At 47.2% G+C, this 21,696-nt stretch overlaps 1 protein-coding gene across 1 annotated transcript; it reads right to left on the bottom strand.

Moving 5' to 3' along the window:
* Positions 1–232: 232 nt before the first annotated feature.
* On the bottom strand, positions 233–1,963 carry her9 (hairy-related 9). The gene is made up of 4 exons (XM_052039306.1): positions 1,701–1,963; positions 1,483–1,578; positions 1,301–1,388; positions 233–1,143 (listed from the first exon to the last, which is right to left on the bottom strand). The coding sequence occupies exons 1-4, from the start codon at positions 1,806–1,808 to the stop codon at positions 515–517; spliced, it is 921 nt and encodes a 306-aa protein (XP_051895266.1). The 5' UTR covers positions 1,809–1,963; the 3' UTR covers positions 233–514.
* Between the last annotated feature and the right edge of the window lie 19,733 nt (positions 1,964–21,696).

The following is a 21,696-nucleotide window of genomic DNA, read 5'->3' as shown; positions in this document are numbered from 1 at the left end:
CAAGTGTTCAAACCCCACTTCAGAATGTGCAAGAGTTAATTAATTCTGCAATACAAAAGTGACATCTCTGAAACTAAGGAAGATTTGCTTCCCTTCTAAGGCAGTGTACCATCTCCAGCCGGTCTGGTCTACATGTAACAGCAAACTACAGTAACTTTTAACTCCAAGCCATTCGGTCCCGGCAGTACACGGTAACCAAGTGAGAGCTTCTTAAGTTGTCTTAACAGCAAGGGACATTTTTTTTTACACGAACAAGAATGGTTTTATTTACTTCTGTCAAAAGAGGCAAATTTACAAAAAAAACTTTGGTATATCGCACCTATTATTGAAACAGGTTATAAAACAAATCAAATTACAATACTCCTGCACAGTAAAATATTTTAAGATTTGCAAGTTATACGAAGATCAACCGGGTAGTCTATATACATCGAAATAAATATCTCTTATTATGATAAGTACAGATGTCCCGAACAATGGAACAGGTTTAACTGGTCAGTCCAAAGCCGTCTTGGGATCACCAAGGTCTCCAGACGGACTCCGAGCTTTCGGGACCTGTGTTTACTCCCAAAGGGCTGTGGCTCTGGGACACTGCGGTCATAACGCTGGGCCCGAATGACACCGAGGTTAATCCTTGCACGGGGGATCCAGCCAGCTTGGAAGTGGGAGGCAGCGAGGAGTTTGCATTGCCCGGGATGTTTGCATTGGCGTAGAGGGGAATGACAGGTCCGCTTCCGATCTGTCCGCCCGAGGAGGAGAAGGAAGGGTTGGGGATGAGGAAGGCGAAGTGTCCGTCGGCAGCGGGCAGAAGCTGGAAGCCCCCGTAGACCTTGGGCGAGACGGCCTCGGCCGGGCTGAGTTTGCAAGGCATCCCCACTCCGCCGTTGACCGGGACCGTAGCTGGGAGCTGGACGTGCAGCGGCTGGGCGAGGTGACCTCCGGGGACGGACGCAGGGTTGGAGGGAGGCTGCGGGTAGTTCATCGCCACCATGTGCCCCAAGCAGCTGGACAAGTGGCTGAGGAGCCGGCTCCGGACATCAGCGTTAACCCCTTCGCAGGTGGAGAGGAAGCGAGTCACCTCGTTCATGCACTCATTAAACCCGGCTCTGTATTTACCCAGGACCGTTGGATCGGCGGTCAGGGCCGCTGCAGGGAAAATGAGAGAAAAACAACTTAATGATCTGCAATTTAAAAGTTGGGAAAAACTTTCCCAACAATAAAAGTTTGTAAACTTGTATGTGCATTGGCAAGTATTAGGAGGGGATACTGTTGCTTCAGTTAGCCAGTTCATTAGACAACGTACCAGTCATCTGCACACGTTGAAGATTCCGCAGGTGCTTCACTGTCATTTCAAGGATGTCCGCTTTCTCTAACTTCGAGTGTCTGGAACTCTACAATGGAAACAAGTTTTCAGATCATTGACAGTCCGCACACATCCACATCTCAGCGCAAGAGCAAACCGTTCAGAGGCCGATGCTAACTTACATCTTTCTTCAGTGCATCCAGGATCAAAGTTTTCAGCTGAGTCAGGCTTTCGTTGATTCTCGCTCTGCGCCGCTTTTCCATGATGGGTTTGGAAGACTGTTGGTGAAAGACAATAAATTACTTTTTAAACAAACAGTCAAAATGCAGAGAGGCCAGATTAATTTTAAAGCTGGCAATCAAAATTCGGAAAACACATTCACCCCAGTAAATGCATTTACCTTTCTATTGTCACTTGCACTTTTGGGTTTATCCGGAGTTTGCGGAGAAGTTGCAGAAACCCCGACTATGGGGGAAATGGAAGATTTCTCTATGGTGTCAGCTGGCATTTTTTTAAAGCAAGTTCTTACTATGAGATCGGCGGGAGGAATGCAATGTAAAGACGTCCTTAAAGTAATTGCAACAGTGGCTCCCAGTAATTTAAAGCTGCTTCCGATGCACCAGCTTTTTGCAAACACAACCTCCTCCCATACAGTACTGCATTGAGTGGTGAGTGATTTGCAGCCGGCCTGTATTTATAGCCCGGCGCCCCAGCCCTGCTCGTGTGAAACCGGCTCAAGATTCTTTCCCACACTTGCACCAGCCAATGGGCGCGCAGAATGTGCGGCCGCCCCCCTCGTGGGGCCGCCGTCCCAGGCTGCCATTGGCCGCGGCCCCCGCGAGCTGTCAATCACCCGGGTGTTGCGGGCGGGAGGGGGGGGAAGAGGGGGGGAGAAAAAAATCGGCGCGCGGCACGCGAGGCGGGGTGTGTGGGGGGGGGGACGTCGCCCGGCAGCCAATGGGAGGCCGGCGGCCGGGGCCAGGCGCGCTGCGATTGGCCGCCGGGAGCCGGAGCTGTCAATCAAGCCGCCCGGGCTGAATCAGTGCTGACAGGTGACGTCTGTCGGCGCGCGAGGCGGCCGGTGTCAGCCCCCGGAGCACGTGCCGCCGCGTCTCCCCCCCCCCCCGCCCCGCCCCGCAGCTTAACCATTTACCTGCTCAATCTCCACCCGATGCAATTACCCCCCCCACCCCGCAGCTTAACCATTTACCTGCTCAATCTCCACCCGATGCAATTACCCCCCCCGCCCCGCAGCTTAACCATTTACCTGCTCAATCTCCACCCGATGCAATTACCCCCCCCGCCCCGCAGCTTAACCATTTACCTGCTCAATCTCCACCCGATGCAATTACCCCCCCCGCCCCGCAGCTTAACCATTTACCTGCTCAATCTCCACCCGATGCAATTACCCCCCCGCCCCACAGCTTAACCATTTACCTGCTCAATCTCCACCCGATGCAATTACCCCCCCGCCCCGCAGCTTAACCATTTACCTGCTCAATCTCCACCCGATGCAATTACCCCCCCCGCCCCGCAGCTTAACCATTTACCTGCTCAATCTCCACCCGATGCAATTACCCCCCCCGCCCCGCAGCTTAACCATTTACCTGCTCAATCTCCACCCGATGCAATTACCCCCCCCGCCCCGCAGCTTAACCATTTACCTGCTCAATCTCCACCCGATGCAATTACCCCCCCCGCCCCGCAGCTTAACCATTTACCTGCTCAATCTCCACCCGATGCAATTACCCCCCCCGCCCCGCAGCTTAACCATTTACCTGCTCAATCTCCACCCGATGCAATTACCCCCCCCGCCCCGCAGCTTAACCATTTACCTGCTCAATCTCCACCCGATGCAATTACCCCCCCCGCCCCGCAGCTTAACCATTTACCTGCTCAATCTCCACCGATGCAATTACCCCCCCCACCCCGCAGCTTAACCATTTACCTGCTCAATCTCCACCCGATGCAATTACCCCCCCGCAGCTTAACCATTTACCTGCTCAATCTCCACCCGATGCAATTACCCCCCCCACCCCGCAGCTTAACCATTTACCTGCTCAATCTCCACCCGATGCAATTACCCCCCCCGCAGCTTAACCATTTACCTGCTCAATCTCCACCTGATGCAATTATCTCCCCCCCCCCCAAGATAGATTGCTCAGGGTTACCCAACTTTTACCCGTGCAACGCACTGGTATTGGTGCAATAAGCACCTCCAGCAGCAAAGCGGTCAGCGTAACGCTATTACAGCACCAGCGACCCAGGTTCAATTCCCGCTGCTGCCTGTACGGAATTTGTACGTTCTCCCCGTGTCTGCGTGGGTTTCCTCCGGGTGCTCCGGTTTCCTCCCACATTCCAAAGACGTACGGGTTAGGAAGTTGTGGGCTTGCTGTGTTGGCGCCAGAAGCGTGGCCACATTTGCGGGCTGTCCCCCAAATCGCTATGCAAAAAACATGCATTTCACTGTGTTTCGATGTACATGTGACTAATAAAGAAATCTTATCAATACCAAAAATATTGGTTTATTATTGTCACTTGTACCGAGGTACAGTGAAAAACTTGTCTTGCAAACCAATCATACAGGTCAATTCATTACACTGCAGTTATATTGAGTTAGCACAGAGTGCATTGGGGTAGTACAGGTAAAAATGCTGTGACACTTTGTACTGTTACTGTTTTTACCTGTACTACATCAATGCACTCTGTACTAACTCAACGTAACTGCACTGTGTAATGAATTGACCTGTACGATCTGTATGCAAAGACAAGTTTTTCACTGTACCTCAGTACAAGTGACAATAATAAACCAATACCAATAAAGTGTCACAGCTACAGAGAAAGTGCAGAGCAATAAGGTGCAAGGTCACAACAAGGTAGATGGTGAGGTCAGAGTCCATTTTATCCTATAAGGGAACCGTTCAATAGTCTTCTCACAGTGGGGTAGAAGCTGTCCTTAAGTCTGGTGGTACGTGCCCTCAGGCTCCTGTATCTTCTACCCGATGGAAGAGGAGAGAAGAGAGCTTATGCACAATAAATAAGCTTTACTGCCCTCTGACAAGTGAATGAAATTCATAGAACATAGAACAGCACAGCACAATACAGGCCCTTCGACCCACAGTGTTGTGCCGGCCTTTAAACCTCGCCTAAGACTATCTAACCCCTTCCTCCCACATATCCCTCTATTTTAAATTCCTCCATATGCCTATCTAGTCGACTAAAATTGAACAGTTTGCAATGTAGTGCTAGCCTAGAAGCCTTTTATTTGTATTGGTGACTGTAATTTCTAATGTGCATTCGGTGCACTTGTTCCCTGCACCCTTGAAACGGAAAGGACATTGGAATTCTACAGTGTATAAATTGTAAAAATGAAACGAAGATACGGGAAGCAAACTCAAAAAGTCAGTTAGAATTAATGCAGAGATAAATTTATACTTTGGGTGTGGATCTTTCGTCAGGTCGCGTCTATACTTAGCATTCTAGCCCAGAGCGAATGGCTGAGATGCAAAATACTGGAAATCCGAAATGAATATAAAAAATGTTAGAAACACCACGCAGATCTGGTAGCACTTGTTCGATTGTTATTTAATTGGTAAATCTGTTTTATTTGGAGAGTGTTTGTATGAGATTGCTGTGAGAAGCAAATGCATGACTTTTAGTTCTGTTCGTGGGTTCGGTCGTTGCATTTACAGGGTGCATAAGTTGCTGGGAAAACAATCGGCGCTGCAATGGTTAAAAGTAAAGGCTTGTTGACTGGGTTGTGGCCTCGGTGCGGGTCGGCGTGGGTTGAGCCTCGGCAGCCTGGGAAAACCCCGCCTCCGCGGGCCCCCGGGGCGGGATAGCCGGCTGGATGGTAAACAGCAGTCTCCGCCCGCAGTGCAAACACACGGAGGCTGCAGAGCGATCCAGCTCGGGCACCTCCGACGCGTGGCCGGCGCCCCGCTCCCCCGCTCCGCAGACTGAGTCGCGGGCACTCCCAGCAAAGCAGCAGCAGACTTCTTGCACACTTTGCGAGCAACTGCAAAGCAAGAACATTTATTTCTTTAATGCGACAAAAAAAAACATGAATTTTGGAACTGGTGACAATTTTCTACATTTTGCTCGGATGCATTTAGTACGATGCAATAGGGTTTGCTAATCCGAAATTAAGCAATCCTTTAGATTGCACAATGCTTTCCCCCAAAATACTTAAATCTTTCCAATAATAATGCATAAAGGCGTAAACAGAATCTCTTCCAGAGGACGAGTTTATTAAAGTACAAGTCTTAAAAGAATCTGCACTGCCTTGCCTCCAAGGACGCGTTGTCCACTTATTTTTATTTCAAAAATAAGTTTTATTCGCAACAAAATATAGTTGCAAAAGGAGAAAACTTCTTAGTGTCATTTGGTCAATACATTCAGAAATGTTAACACTTTTAACCACGTGGCGCCCACTTCTTTTGACACCATCAAAGTCAGAGCACAGGTTGGTTCCCAGGGGCTGTGGGTAACCCAAGTACGGCGTTTGCATTGCACGTCTCCCTTTGTGTGTGAGCCTTGTCTTTGTATGTTGGTGTGTGAAGGTGAGCTTTTTTTTTAAAAAACAATCTATTATTACAACTCAGTGAAAGTCACCCATGTGTTGAAGGCAAACAGGACACCAAAGTCTCCCATCGTAAAAAAAACAAAGGACACAATAGCGATTTAATTTTTGTTGGCCAGAGCTTCAGTCTCATCCTGCGCCTCACAGCTGTGTAAACTTTGCTGGAGAAACCTGCAATTTAGGTTTCGAGTTCTCCACAGAATAACAGAAAGTTTTGAGAAATGCCAAAATAAAGTATTTTTTAAAGGAAAAAGTGATTAGTTTTGAAGTATACAAGGTCACCTGCATCATACCTTGCAACAGCTTCAAGCCTCTGACAGTCCTGTGTCAAGTGAAATACTTGGCTCTTTCACTTCAGTTTATTTTAACATGATTACAATGGGATTAAGTTGCCTAGACATAACACGAACCTGGGAATCAGTGGTTGCAGTACAACGTGTCGTCTTTATTAAACTATTTGCAAAAATATCATGCTGTGCATTCATTCATCACTATTCATGCTGCAGCACTTACGAGGTTTACTTTACATTAGCATGATGTCCGTTTATTTTTTCATATTCATCTATAACCAGACACTCCAAGGCTTACATTTATGTTTGTGCTAACCCTATTTGTGTTTAATGTACTGAGAACCAAGAAGGAAGTTTGGAGCTCAGATACTAGCAGTTGATTCACCCTTTCAGAACCTGAGATTTGCTAACTGCATTCAAGACACATCGAGTTTATAGACATTTACAAGGACGTTGCCAAGGCCTGAGTTATAGGGAGGGGTCGGCCAGGCTAGGTCTTTATTCCTTGGAGAATGAGGGGTGACCTGAGGAGAGAATGAGAGGAGATTTACCAGGATGCTGCCTGGATTGGAGAGCATGTCTTATGAGGATAGGTTGAGCGAGCTAGGGCTTTTCTCTTTGGAGAGGAGGAGGATGAGAGGTGACTTGACAGAAGTGTACAAGAGGCATAGATCGAGTGGACAGTCAGAGACTCTTTCCCAGAGTGAAAATGACTAACACGAGGGGACATAATTTTAAGGTGATTGGAGGAAGGTATAAGGGGGATGTCAGAGATAAGTTTTTTACACAGAGAGTGGTGGGCGCGTGGAACACACTGCTGGCAGAGGTTGTGGGGGCAGGTGCATTAGGGACATTTAAGAGACTCTTAAATGCTAGAAAAATGGAGGGCTGTGTGGGAGGGAAGGGTTAGATAGATCTTAGAGCAGGATAAAATGTCGGCACAACATCGTGGGCCGAAGGGCCTGTACTGTGCTATGATGTTCTATGTTCTTACAGAAGTGTTTAAAATTATGAGAGGCACAGATAAGGTGGACGGTAACAGTCTTTTCCCCAGGGTAGGGGAATCCAACACTAGGGGGCATAGATTTAGGGTGAGAGGGGAAAAATTTAAAAGGGACCTGAGGGGCAAAGTTTTCATGGTGAGTACATGGAACGAGCTGCCAGAGGAAGTGGGTGAGGCAGGTACAGCAGTATCATTTAAGAAGCACATGGAGGGGCGGGGCTTAGGGAGATAGGGGCCGAACGCAAGGAATTGGGACTAGCTGGGTGGGCACTGTGCTCGGCATGGACTGGTTGGGCCGAAGGGCCTGTACCTGTGCTGTATCGTTCTATGACTGTATGTGCATAGGTGCGGTGAGGTACAGGTACAATGAAAAACTTGCTTGCAGCAGCATGGCAGGCATGTAGGTACAGACGACACACAGAGTATAAATTATACAAGACAGTGAAGAAAGAGAATGCAGAAACTTGACTTTAGTGCAAGAACAAAGACACAATCAGAGACAAGTCCACGGCAGTGCAAGAGGTGGTCTGTAGTGTCCCGTTGCTGAGCTAGGCAGGTTGGTTCAAGAACCGAATGGTTGAAGGGAAGTAGCTGTTCTTGAGCCTGGTGGTGTGGGGACTTCAGGCTTCTGACGGTAGCAGTGAGAGGAGGGCTTGGCCCGGATGGTGAGGATCCTCGATGATAGATGTGAGGCAGCTCCTCCTGTAGATGCTGTCACTGGTGGGGAGGGATGTGCCCGTGATGGACTGGGCCGTGTCCACCACTCTCTTGTGTCCCTGTGGCTTGGAATTGCCGTACCAGACCCTGATGCAATCAGTCAGGATACTTTATAGTGCATCTGTAGAAGTTTGTTCGAGCGTTTGGTGATGTGTCGAATCTCCCTCAGCTTCTGACTTCTGGGAATTCTGGTCAAAGTGGGGAAGGAGGATCTGCGGTGGCACTCGAGTTTCAACAGACACTGGCAAAAGGATAGAAGGAGCACGTCACCTCACAGACAACCCACCCACCCTCCCAGGCATCTCCTACCCCACCTGAGGCAGGGTCCACCAGCCTGGAGTCAGAGCAAGTCACCCTCCATCCTGAGGGATTTACTCAGAAGACAACGTCGACTGTCCATTTCCCTCCACAGATGCTGCCCGACCCCCAGAGTTCCTCCAGCAGCTCGTTTTTATTGCTCCAGATTCCAACATCTGCGCTTTCTCGTGTCTCCAAGACAAAAAGGATTAACGACGCTGCTGGGAACTGCTCCCGAGACGCCCTCAAACAAGGGAATTTTAATCCATTGGAGTAAGCACACTGGTTGAGTGGTTCAGAGGATCATTTACAGTGATAATAAATGATTATTACAGTTGCTAAATATTCCACACAGTACAGTAGGTCTTTAAATGGAGAACTGTAAATCAGTAGGGTGAATAGTGCACTATTTTTATAGGTGAGCCGACAGCAAGCCCACTGATTTGCTGTATACCCATTTGAACTTGGTGTTGGTATTGGTATTGGTTTATTATTGTCACTTGTACTGAGGTACAGTGAAAAATTTGTCTTGCAAACCGATCTTATAGGTCAATTCATTACACAGTGCAGTTACATTGAGTTAGTACAGAGTGCATTGATGTAGTACAGGTAAAAGAAATAACAGTACAAAGTGTCACAGCTACAGAGAAAGTGCAGTGCAATAAGGTGCAAGGTCACAAGGTAGATCGTGAGGTCATAGGTCATAGTCCATCTCATTGTATAAGGGAACTGTTCAATAGTCTTATCACAGTGGGGTAGAAGCTGTCCTTAAGTCTGGTGGTACGTGCCCTCAGGCTCCTGTATCTTCCACCTGATGGAAGAAGAGAGAAGAGAGAATGTCCCGGGTGGGTGGGGTCTTTGATTATGCTGGCTGCTTCACCAAGACAACGAGAGGTAAAGACAGAGTCCAAGGAGGGGAGACTGGTGTCCGTGATGCGCTGGGTTGTGTCCACAACTCCCTGCAGCTTCTTGCGGTCTTGGGCAGAGCAGTTGCCATACCAAGCCGTGATATATTCAGATAGGATGCTTTCTATGGTGCATTGGTAAAAGTTGGTGAGAGTCAAAGGGGACAAACCAAATTTCTTTAGCCTCCTGAGGAAGTAGAGGCACTGGTGAGCTTTCTTGGCCATGGCATCCACGTGGTTTGACCAGGACAGGCTGTTGGTGATGTTCACTCCCAGGAACTTGAAGCTGTTAACCCTCTTGACCTCAGCACCATTGATGTAGACAGGTGCATGTACACCACGCCCTTTCCTGAAGTCAATGACCATCTCTTTAGTTTTGTTGACATTGAGGGAAAGGTTGTTGTCATGACACCATTCCACTAAGCTCTCTATCTCCTTCCTGTACTCTGACTCATCGCTGTTTGAGATACGGCCTACAACGGTAGTATCATTTACAAACTTGTAAATGGAGTTAGAGCAGAATCTGGCCACACAGCCATGAGTGTATAGGGAGTAGAGTAGAGGGCTGAGGACGCAGCCTTGAGGGGCACCAGTGTTGAGAATAATCGTGCCGGAGGAATTGCTGCCTATCCTCACTGATTGCGGTCTGTTTGTTAGAAAGTCAAGGATCCAGTTACAGAGGGAGGTGTTGAGTCCTCGGTCTCAGAGTTTGGTGACAAGCTTGCTTGGTATTATTGTATTGAAGGCAGAGCTGTAGTCAATAAACAATAACAAGAACTTGCTTCAACTTCAGAGGGCGCAAAGAGACAAATGAAGCATCAGACGCAATAAAGCATGAAAGTATTTGTTAAAAAAAGGAATTCCTTGAAGGAGTGGCACTGACTTGAATAAATGAGCGGGGTGTGCCATGGTTAACCCTCATTTTATTAACTACACAGTCATTGATCCTTGACGGAACTTGGGAGTGGTTCATGGGCAACATTTGAAACAAGCTCTTGTTTCTTTGCAATGATGCGTTCAGTCGCGGTTGAGAGGTGGGTTATCGATTTCCAGCGTCAGTTTGACCATTGTCCACCAAAGGGGTGCTTCCTCGTCTGAACCAGGTGACCAAACTCTCAGCAGATCCATCCCCATTCCCGCACTGGAACCAAAATGAAAAATAAACTGTCCACCGAAGGACAAGTGTCAAATCCAACACAAGGTTGACCCAGTGTGTTGGTGTAATTGGTCATTGGTTTATTATTGTCAAATATACCGAGTTACAGTGAAAAACTTTGTTTTGCATGCCATCCAAACAGATCATTTCACAATGTAAGTACTGAGGTAGTACAAGGGAAAACGAATAACAGAATGCAGAATATAGTGTTATGGTTACAGAGAAAGTGCAGTGCAGGCAGACAATAAGGTGCAAGGGCCATGATGAGGTAGATTGTGAGGTCAAGAGTCCATCTTATTGCACAAGAGGTCCTTTCAGTAGTCTTATAACAGCGGGATAGAAGCTGTCCTTGAGCCTTGTGGTTCGTGCTTTCAAGCTTTTATATCTTCTGCCCGATGGGAGGGGGGAGAAGAGAGAATGTCTGTGGTGGGTAGGGTTTTTGATTATGCTGGCTGCTTTACTGAGGCAACGGGAAGTGTAGACAGAGTCCATGGAGGGGAGGCTGGTTTCTGTGACGTGCTGAGCTGTGTCCACAACTCTCTGCAGTTTCTTGCTGTCTTGGGCAGAGCAGTTGCCGTACCAAGCTGAGATGGATCGAGATAGGATGCCTTCTATGGTGCATCCATAAAAATTAGTGAGAGCTAACGGGGACATTTTGAGAACCTAGGGAAGTGGGTGTATTGACACTGCAAGTATACATTAGTAATAAACTGACAGAGAAACATTGAGATTTGACAGGCTCTGTCTAAAAGATATCAGTTTTCTGTGAGAAATTCCATTTCAACAAACCATTTGTACACTAATCCAGGATGAGTATTAAACAAATGCAGGATTTGGAGGTTTATCACCCATTACTTGCTGGCTTTTAGATTTTGTATTTAGAACAATTTGCAAAACCTGGACACTGCTTTAACACCACTGCAATGCAAAATCAGCTGGGGAGTTATCCAGCATTTGCATCTATCTTAGACCATGACCAGTTGCATTTAGGAAGCACAGTTATCGCAGAAATGATTGCTTTAAAAGGTTTCAGAGAGTCAAAAGGAATAATATGGATGCTGTTCAATGTATGGGAGTGTGAGGGCTGAAAATATAAGCAAAAAAATGTTTTTTTAAAAGAGTCTCAAAGGCCAAGAGAGGACAATAGGCTGAGGGGCAGGTGCCTGGAGAACTGGGCTTAAGTAGCTGGAGATAAAAGATATACAACCACAGATAGGTACTTGCCTGGGAGTCAGTGCACAATAGATTCACTGGATTGATTGCTGGGATGAGGAGAGAGTGGGATAGGCTGGATTAATCTGAGGAACAAGAGGTGGAATATACAAATTGGTGGGAAGGATTGAGAGGACCAATACTGCTTCCTCGGTCTGGGGAGTCTTGAACTGGCTGACATGCTCGTGGAACAAGGAATCAACCACATCGCACGTATTTTGAGTCACGGAGAGTTAATCATGAAACACTCCCAAGTTCTGTCAAAGATCAATGACTCAGTGAGTCACAGAGTTATACAACACCAGAAACAGGCCCTTCGGCCCAACTCGTCCATGCCAACCAAGATGCCTATCTGAGTTAGTCCCATTTGTCTGCAGTCGACCCATATCCCTCTGAACCTTTCCTATCCGCGTACCTTCTCAAATGTTACAGACCTGAATCTTTGGACTTTCCCCCAGTAGCCTGTGTATGCTGCTTCACCGAGTATAGTCGTTGAGATCGATGGAGTTTTGCACACGGACATATGGGAATCAGGAAGGACCTGAGGCGTGGAAGTAGCCATGATCTCTTTGAATGGCTGAGCAGGCTCAAGGGGCCACATGACCTACTCCTGCAACTATATCTTGCATCCAGAGGTACACTGAAAGCTAGTCAGCGGTATGAAGAGCTTAGAAGTGGGAGGGGGTTGTGGCGAAAGGTGGGGGGGGTGGCGTTGAGGTTATGAGGGGACTAAACTGGAAATGATGGGAGAATGGGCTGCAAAGTAGGACAATGGCGAAGAACTGAAGGCCCAACTTTTTAACATAAGGTTATTAAATGAACAAAAACCATCTTTAAATACAGAAGTAAACTTTGTAACCCTGCAGAGTTTAAAAGTATTCTGACAAGCGCCATTGTTGGGATTTTGCCACAAATCTTTCCTCTCCTTCTGATGCATTGCCTGAGGATGAAGGATGGCTCACTCCCACTCCGTTTCGGTGGATTCTGCCTGATGACGAGACTGATGAGGACAATGGTTTGCGAGGTATTGTGTTCCTTCCACTTAACCCCTTCTGCTTGGCTTCATTAACATGGACTCAATGACATCCCATGAGTGGTAATGGGCTGGGGATTCCCAGAGATAGCCCAGTACATCATGGGCACAGCCCTCCCCACCATTGGCAGCATCTACAGGAGACACTGCCTCAAGAAGGTCTATCATCAAGGATCCCCACCATCTGAGTCATGCCCTCTTTTCACTGCTACCATCAGGCAGGAGGTACAGAAACCTGAAGACCCACACCACCAGGTTCAGGGACAGCTACTTTCCTACAATCAACAGGTTCTTGAACTGATCTGCACAACCCTAACACTACCTTAGCAACGGAACGCTACGGACCACCTCTTGCACTACCGTGAAGTTATCACTTTTTTCTGCACAGGTGCCTTGCTTGTAATTTGTTTTGTAACGTATTAATTTACATATAATTTCTGTAAAACATATTCTGTGAATTATTTGTACCTACGTGCCTGTGATGCTGCTGCAAACAAGTTTTTCATTGTACCTGTACCTCACCGTACTTGTGCACATGGCAATAAACTCGACCTGAGTCTGTCCAAGACACACAATCCCTTTAGATCATATTAGAGGCAGTAATGTAGACCCTCCTACAGGTGGCAGCATTGAGCAATAATTATAATTGAAACTGATGTCTGCTTTGCATTGATATTAAATGTTCACCACAATGGAGAGACGAGACAGCTCCTTTATCATTCGTGTCCAGACATTTGATGATATCTGAAGAAATCCAGTTGAATACATTTTGCTGCTCTTTTGTACTTTATTTGAATCGTGTGAAAAGAATTGGGTGAAAAGACCCCTATGTTAGACCATTGTTTATTGACTACATCTCTGCCTTCAATACTATAATTCCAAGCAAACTCATCTCCAAACTATGACACCTGGGACTCAACACCTCCCTTCGCAACTGGATCCTTGAATTTCTGACTAACAGACCGCAATCAGTGAGTGCTGAATCAGCTGGTGCCCCACAAGGCTGTGTCCTCAGCCCTCTACTCCGTATACCCCCATGACTGCGTGGCCAAATTCTGTTCTAGCTCCATTTACAAGACTGGAGCTGATACCACCGTAGTGGGCCATATGTCAAATAACAATGAGTCAGAGTACAGGAAGGAGAGAGCCTATTGAAATAGTGTCATGATAACAACTTTTCCCTCTGGTGATTGACTTCAGGAAGGGAGCGGTGCACACGCTCCTGTCTACATCAATGGTGCTGAGGTCGAGAGAGTTGAAATTTTCAAGTTCCAAGGAGTGAACATCACCAATAGCCTGTCTTGGTCCAACCACATAGACACCACGGCCAAGAAAGCTCACCAGCGCCTCTATTTCCTTAGGAGGCTAAAGAAATTTGGCATGTCCATTTTGACACCAATTTTTATCGATGCACCATAGAAAGCATCCTATCTGCATGCATCACAGCTTGGTACGGCAACTGCTCTGCCTGTGACCGTAAAAAACTGCAGACATTTGTGGACACAGCTCAGCACATCACGGAAACCAGCCTCCCCTCCAAGGACTCTGTCTGCACTTCTCGCTGCCTCAGTAAAGCAGCCAACATAATCAAAGATTCGACCCACCCCGGACATTCTCTCTTCTCCCCCCTCCCATCGGGCAAAAGATCCAAAAGCCTGAAAGCACGTACCACCAGGCTCAAGAACAGCTTCTATCCCGCTGTTATAAGACTATTGAATGGTCCCCTAGTACAATAAGATGGACTCTTGACCTCACAATCCACCCCATTATGGCCCTTACACCTTATTGTCTGCCTGCACTGTACTTTCTCTGTAACTATAACAATTTATTCTACACTCTGTTATTACTTTTCCTTGAACCACTTCAGTGCACTGTTGTAATGAAATGATCTGTCTGGATGGCATGCAAGACAAGTTTTTCACTGTACCTTGGTATATGTGACAATAGTAAACCAATTTACCAAGAATATTTTTTTATCAAATCTAATTAGCGAGACATGGAACATCAAACTGCAAACTCAAAGAAAATACAGGATCTGCAAGGTTGTGCTTGCAGGACTCCACTCTGTACACATCCCAAGCCTCGAGATACACAGAAGAGGCACTTCACCGTCTCATTCATCCCAAAGCAGTTTACAATGAAGGAAGTTCTCCTGAAGTGCGGTTGTTTAAGTAGGAAAGACAGCAGTCATTTGTGCACAGAAAGCTCCCACAAAATAGCATCATGATAATGAGAAGGTTATCTGTTTCAGTAATGTTGGGTGAGGGTTATTGTGGAACAAAGAAAAAGCTCCTCGACATCGGTGAGACGGACACCGATTGGGTGACCGCTTTGCCGAGCACCTTTGCTCTGTCCGCCGTGGCCGTCTGGATCTGCCGGTGGCCGGCCATTTCCATCCTCCTTGCCATTCCCACACCGACATGTCTGTCCTCGGCCTCCTCCACTGCCAAGCTGAGGTTAAACACAAATTAGAGGAACAGCACCTCATATTCTGTCTGGGCAGTCTCCAACCTGACGGCACGAACATCGAATTCTCCAACTTCTGGTAACCGCTCCCCCTCTGTCCCCTTTCCCTTTTCTCTCTCCTCCTGACTCACCAGCCCCCACCACCCTCTCTCTTAGCCCCCCCCCCAACTCTCTCCATCTGCCCGTCACCCACACATTCCTCCCACCGGTTCCCCTCCCCACCTCCCTCCCTCGATTCCAGGATCCACCTTCCTCTCCTATCAGATACCATCATCTTCAGCCCTTTGTCACTTCCACCCATCACCTCCCAGCTTCTGGTGCTATTCCCACTCTCCTGCCTCCCTCCCTCCGTCTTTCGCTCCTCCTCACCCAGATCCATCTATCACCTGCCAGCTCTTGCTTCACCCCTTCCCCCCCCCCCCTCACCTTTTTATACTGGCCAGATAAAGAGACCAGTCCAGGTGAAGGGTCTCAACCTGAAACGTTGACTGTTCATTTCCCACCATAGATGCTGCCTGACCTGCTGAGTTCCCCCAGCGTTTTGTGTGTTGCTCCAGATTCCAGCATCTGCAGTCTCTAGTGTCTCTGCTTTTCTATAGAACTCTGCCCTCGGATCTATTCCATCTGCCTGGCAGTTCAGGTGGTTTGGTACCTCAGTGGAAATGTCACCTCAACAATGCAGCCCACCTTCTGCACCAGGGTGTCAGCAAGGATAGTTGAGTTACAGAGTGGGATTTGAACCCACAACCTTCTGAGTCAGAGGCAAGAATGCCCCCCTGCTGAAGAAAGAGTGCCCCACTCCTTCAACAGAAGCAATCACCTGTTTCTCTGGCAAATGCTGCAGCCACTTTGCACGCAGCAAGTTCCCTAAACAGGAACAAGATAGGTGACCAGCTGACCAGCAGGCATGTAGAAACAGCCCCTTCAGCCCATCAAGTCCCTGCCGACCATCAGGCACCCATTTGCACTCGACACAACATTTAAAAGACATTTGGACAGGTACATGGGTAGCAATCCTTGTGAATGCTGCTTATCTGATGCTATGTGCCTGTGATGCTGCTTGCAGGTAAGCTTTTCATTGCACCTGTGCACACATGGACGTGCATGTGACTTTGACTTTTGACTTTGAAAGGTTCAGAGGGATATGGGTCAAATGCGGGCAAATGGGTCTGACTTAGATGGGCATCTTGGTCAGCACGGACGAGTTGGGCTGAAGGGCCTGTTTCCCTGCTGTAGAACTCTATGACTCGATGCACTAAGTCTATTTTATTTTTCCCACATTCCCATCAACTCCCCCCATTCTCTACCATTTAACAACACGAGGGGCAACATACAGAAGCTTGCAGTTAAGACTTGCAGTGCTATTGCACCTTGGTACCAACCTGCACACTCTGAGAGGAAAGTGGAGCATCCGGGGAAACCGACATGGTCACAGGGAGAACGTGCAAACTCCACACAGACAGAGCCAGAGGTCAGGATCAAACCTGGACTGCTGGAGCTGTGAGGCAGTGGCTCTGTTACCTGCACCACCCTACTACCCTGTATTGGGTGTGCTTGGCTGGGACAACCATCAGGTCCTTGAACCAACCTGCACAACCCTAACCCTACCTCAGCAACGGAACACTACGGACCACCTCCTGCACTGCTGTGGACTCGTCTCTGATTGTAAATTAGTAAATTGGTTTACTATTGTCACATTTCCCTCAATGTCAACAAAGCAAAAGAGCTGGTCATTGACTTCAGGAAGGGGCCGGTGTACATGCACCTGTCTACATCCACGGTGCTGAGGTCGAGAGGGTTGAATGCTTCAAGTTCCTGGGAGTGAACATCACCAATAGCCTGTCCTGGTCAAATCACGTAGATGCCACAGCCCAGAAAGCTCACCAGTGCCTCTACTTCCTCAGGAGGCTAGAGAAATTTGGCATGTCCCCTTTGACACTCACCAATTTTTATTGATGTACCATAGAAAGCATCCTATCTGGATGCGTCACAGCTTGGTACGGCAACTGCTTTGCCCAGGACCACAAGAAACTGCAGAGAGTTGTGGACACAGCCCAGCGCATCACGGAAACCAGCCTCCCCTCCATGGACTCTGTCTTAACCTCTCGCTGCCTTGGTGAAGCAGCCAGCATAATCAAAGACCCCACCCACCCGGGTCATTCTCTCTTCTCTCCTCTCCCATCCTGAAGAAGATACAGGAGCCTGAGGGCACGTACCACCAGGCTCAGGGACAGCTTCTACCCCATGGTGATAAGACTATTGAACGGTTCCCTTATACGATGAGACGGACTCTTGACCTCACAATCTACCTTGTTGTGACCTTGCACCTTATTGTCTACCTGTAGCTGTGAATTTTACTCTGTACTCACAAGATCACAAGACAAGGGAGCAGAAGTAGGCCATTCGGCCCATCGAGTCTGCTCCAAGGAAAAGGGAAAAAGAAATGGGGAATGGGGAAAAAAACTATTCTAATCCCAGTTTCCGGCCTTATCCCCATATCCCTTGATACCCTGACTATTTAGATATCTATCTATCTCTTCCTTGAACGCCCCCACTGATCTGGCCTCCACTGCTGTACGTGGCAAGGAGTTCCACAAATTCACCACCCTCTGGCTAAAGAAATTTCTCCTCATCTCTGTTTTGAAACTGTAGCCTCTAATTCTAAGATTGTGCCCTCTGGTCCTGGACTCACCCACCAAGGGAGACAGCCTAGCCACATCTACTCTGTCCTTTCCTATCAACATTTTAAATGTCACTATGAGGTCCCCTCTCATTCTTCTGTACTCCAGTGAGTACAGTCCAAGAGCCGACAAACGCTCATCATACGTAAGCCCTTTCATTCCTGGAATCATCCTCGTAAATCTCCTCTGAACCCTCTCCAACATCAGCACATCCTTCCTAAGATATGGGGCCCAAAACTGTACACAATATTCCAAATGAGGCCTCACTAGTGCCCCGTAGAGCCTCATCAACACTTCCTTACTTTTATACACTATACCTCTCGAAATGAATGCCAACATAGCATTCGCTTTCTTTACCACCGATCCGACCTGGTGGTTAACCTTTAAGGTATCCTGCACGAGTACCCGCAAGTCCCTTTGTACTTCCGTACTTTGAATCTTCTCTCCTTCTAGATAATAATCTGCCCGCTTATTTCTGCTTCCAAAGTGTACAACTGCACATTTCTCAACATTGAATCTCATCTGCCATTTCCTTGCCCATTCTCCTAAACTGTCTAGGTCCCTCTGCAACCTTCCTGTCTCCTCAATACTCCCTACTCCTCCACCTATCTTGGTGTCATCCGCAAACTTAGCCACGAAACCATTATCCAAATCGTTGATGTACAAGGTAAAAAGGAGCGGTCCCAACACCGACCCCTGCGGCACACCACTAGTAACCGGTAACCAACCAGAACGAGATCCTTTTATTCCCACCCTTTGCTTCCTGCCAACCAGCCAATGCTCCACCCATTCTGCTATCCTACCCGTAATTCCATGAGCTCTCATCTTATTAATCAGTCTCTTGTGAGGCACCTTATCGAAGGCCTTTTGAAAGTCTGAATACACAACATCTACCGCCTCTCCCTTATCCACCCTACCTGTGATTTCTTCAAAAAACTCCAATAGGTTGGTCAGGCAGGATCTTCCCTTCACAAAACCATGTTGGCTAGGATCTATCCGTAACCCCATCCTTGAGGATAGATTCCAATAATTTTCCCACCACTGACGTCAGACTAATAGGTCTGTAATTTCCTTTATGCTGCCTCCCACCTTTCTTATACAACAGAACTACATTTGTGACCCTCCAGTTCTCTGGAACCATGCTGGAAAATTATCGCCAGTGCCTCCGCTATCTCTAAAGCCACCTCCTTCAGAACCCAGGGATGCACCTCATCCGGTCCGGGAGACTTATCAGTCTTTAGCCCATTTAGTTTTCCTAGCACCTTCTCCCTAGTAATCTTAACTGAACTCAGTTCCATTTCATGAGACTCCTGACTAACCGGCACATTGCTGATGTCCTCCACGATGAAGACCGATGCAAAATATTCATTCAATTCCTCTGCCATCTCTCTATCGTCCATTACAATACCTCCTGCACCGTTATCAATTGGTCCTATATCAACCCGTGTCTCTCTTTTACTCCTTATGTATTTAAAAATACTCTTAGTATCCTTTTGAATGTTATCCGCCAACTTCCTTTCATAATTCGTCTTTTCTTTCCTAAGGACCTTCTTAGTTTCTCTCTGCAGGTTTTTAAAAGCTTCCCAGTCTTCTGTTTTCCCACTATTTTTTGCTTCTTTGTACGCCGCCCCTTTTGCTTCTATTTTAGCCTTCACCTCTCTCGTTATCCACATTTGTGCCTTTTTTCCATTCAAAACCTTTTTTCTTGGAATATATCTATCCTGCATCTTCCTTATTTCCTGTAGAAATTCCTTCCATTTCTCCTCTGCCGTCCCTCCAGCCAGCTTACTCTTCCAATCAATTTGGGCCAACTCTTCTCTCATACCATTGTAATTTCCTTTGTTCCACTGAAATATCGATACACCAGTTATTAGCTTCTCCTTCTCAAACTTGAAACTGAACTCAATCATATTGTGATCACTGGTTTCCAGTGGTTCCTTTACCTTTAGTTCCCTAATCGGTTCATTACACAGCACCCAATCCAAAACAGCCGATCCCCTGGTGGGGTCTTCAACAAGCTGCTCCAGAAAAACGTCCCTTAGACATTCCACAAACTCACTCTCCTGAGTTCTACTGCCTTGCTGGATTTCTCAGTCCACCTTCATGTTAAAATCCCCCATAATTATCTTCACATTGTCACTCTGGCATGCTTTTTCTATCTCAAACTGCAACTTATCGTCCACTTCCTGACCGCTATTAGGGGGCCTATATATGACTGCTACTATTGTCCTTTTACCCTTGCTATTTCTTAGCTCCACCCAGAAGGATTCCACCTCCTCTGACCCAATGTCCTTCCTTTCTATTGATTTTATATCACTACTAACCATCATGGCCACACCTCCCCCTCTGCCTACCCGCCTATCCTTCCTATACACTGTGTACCCCTGGACATTCGGTTCCCAATCACATCCATCATAAAGCCACGACTCAGTGATTGCCACAATGTCGTATTTATTAACCTGTAGCTGTGCCACTAGGTCATCTACGTTATTCCTAATGCTACGTGCATTTAAATATAGTACGTTTAGTCCGGTATCTGCTATTGATTTTGTTGTACTTCTATTGTTCAGCAGATTATCCTGACTTCTCACCTGCCTGTCCTTCTTGCCATCCTCATTGGACTTGTTTCTATAAACTTCCTCCCTTACCTTAGCGTCTTGTAACCTAACATCCTGGTTTCCATTCCCCTGCCAGATCAGTTTAAACCCTCCCCTACAACTAAATTAAACATACCCGCCAGGATATTGGACCCTTTGGAGTTTAAGTGCAACCCATCCTTAGCGAATAGGTCATGCCTCCCCCAAAATAGGTCCCAATTATCCAAAAATCTGAAGCCCTGCCCCCTGCACCAGTCACTCAGCCACGCATTCATCTGCCAGAGCTTTCTATTCTTCCTATCATTGACACGTGGCACAGGTAGTAATCCTGAGATTACTACCCTTGAGGTCCTACTTCTCAACCTTCTCCCTAATGCCTTGTATTCCTCCTTCAGGACCTCTTCTCTTTTTCTACCTATGTCATTGGTACCTACATGTACCAAGACTTCTGGCTGCTCACCCTCTCCCCTCAGAATATTCTGGACCCGGTCTGTGATATCCTGTACCCTGGCACCAGGGAGGCAACGCACCATCCGAGACTCATTGTCGGTATCGCAGAATCTGCTATCCGTACCCCTTACTATAGAATCCCCAATAACCACTGCATTTCGCTTCCTCCGCTGGACCACAGTACCAGGCATAGTGCCAAGGTCCCGGTTGCTGAGGTCTTCCTCTATCAGGTCATCCTCTCCAACCAAATCTAAAATGAGATATCGGTTTTTGAGGAGGACTGCCACTGAGGTGCTGTCTACAAACTCTCTATAACTCCTGTCTATCTCCTGCTCGTTCTCCCTAACCAACCGAAGGTCATCGAGCTGCAGCTCCAGACTCTCAATCCGTTCCTTGAGGAGCTGCATCTCGGTGCACTTTGTGCAGATGTAGTTATCGGAGAGTCTGGTAGTCTCCCAGGGTCCCCACATCTGACACTCCAAACATAAGACCAACCCCAGATGCATACTGCTGACTACCACTGAGTTCAACAAATAAACTAATAATTTACCCCTCTCTATTAGTCTCGCCTCTTTCCCGCTCTCGCCGAAGCCCGTTGAGCCAAAGCCTAACCCACTCTGCTTTCTGTTATTGTTTTTACCTGTGCTACCTCAATGCACTCTGTACTAATTTAATGTAACTGTACTGTGTAATGAATTGACCTGTACGATCCGTATGCAAGACAAGTTTTTCACTGTACCTCGGTACAAGTGACAATAATAAACCAATACCAATACATGTACCGAGGTACAGTGAAAACTTTGTCTTGCATGCCGTCCATACAGATCATTTCATTACAATGGTGCATTGAGGTAGTACAAGGGAAAAGCAATAACAGAATGCAGAATATAGTGTTACAGTTACAGAGAAAATGCAGTGCAGGCAGACAATAAGGTGCAAGGTCATAATGAGGTAGATTGTGAGGTCAAGAGTCCATCTTATCGTACTAGAGAACCGTTCAATATTCT

The sequence above is a fragment of the Pristis pectinata genome, chromosome 26 (assembly GCF_009764475.1).
Source record: "Pristis pectinata isolate sPriPec2 chromosome 26, sPriPec2.1.pri, whole genome shotgun sequence".
Lineage (NCBI taxonomy): Eukaryota > Metazoa > Chordata > Chondrichthyes > Rhinopristiformes > Pristidae > Pristis > Pristis pectinata.
The sequence above is the reverse complement of the archived record's forward strand: the minus strand, read 5'-3'. Positions and strand labels throughout refer to the sequence as shown.

Excerpts from the sequence above, each read along its gene's own strand:
- her9 (XM_052039306.1), bottom strand. The coding sequence starts at position 1,808 with ATGCCAGCTGACACCATAGAGAAATCTTCCATTTCCCCCATAGTCGGG. Across the intron at positions 1,579-1,700 it reads GTGCAAGTGACAATAGAAAG|TCTTCCAAACCCATCATGGA; the intron begins GTAAATGCATTT and ends TTTCACCAACAG. Across the intron at positions 1,389-1,482 it reads TGGATGCACTGAAGAAAGAT|AGTTCCAGACACTCGAAGTT; the intron begins GTAAGTTAGCAT and ends TTTCCATTGTAG.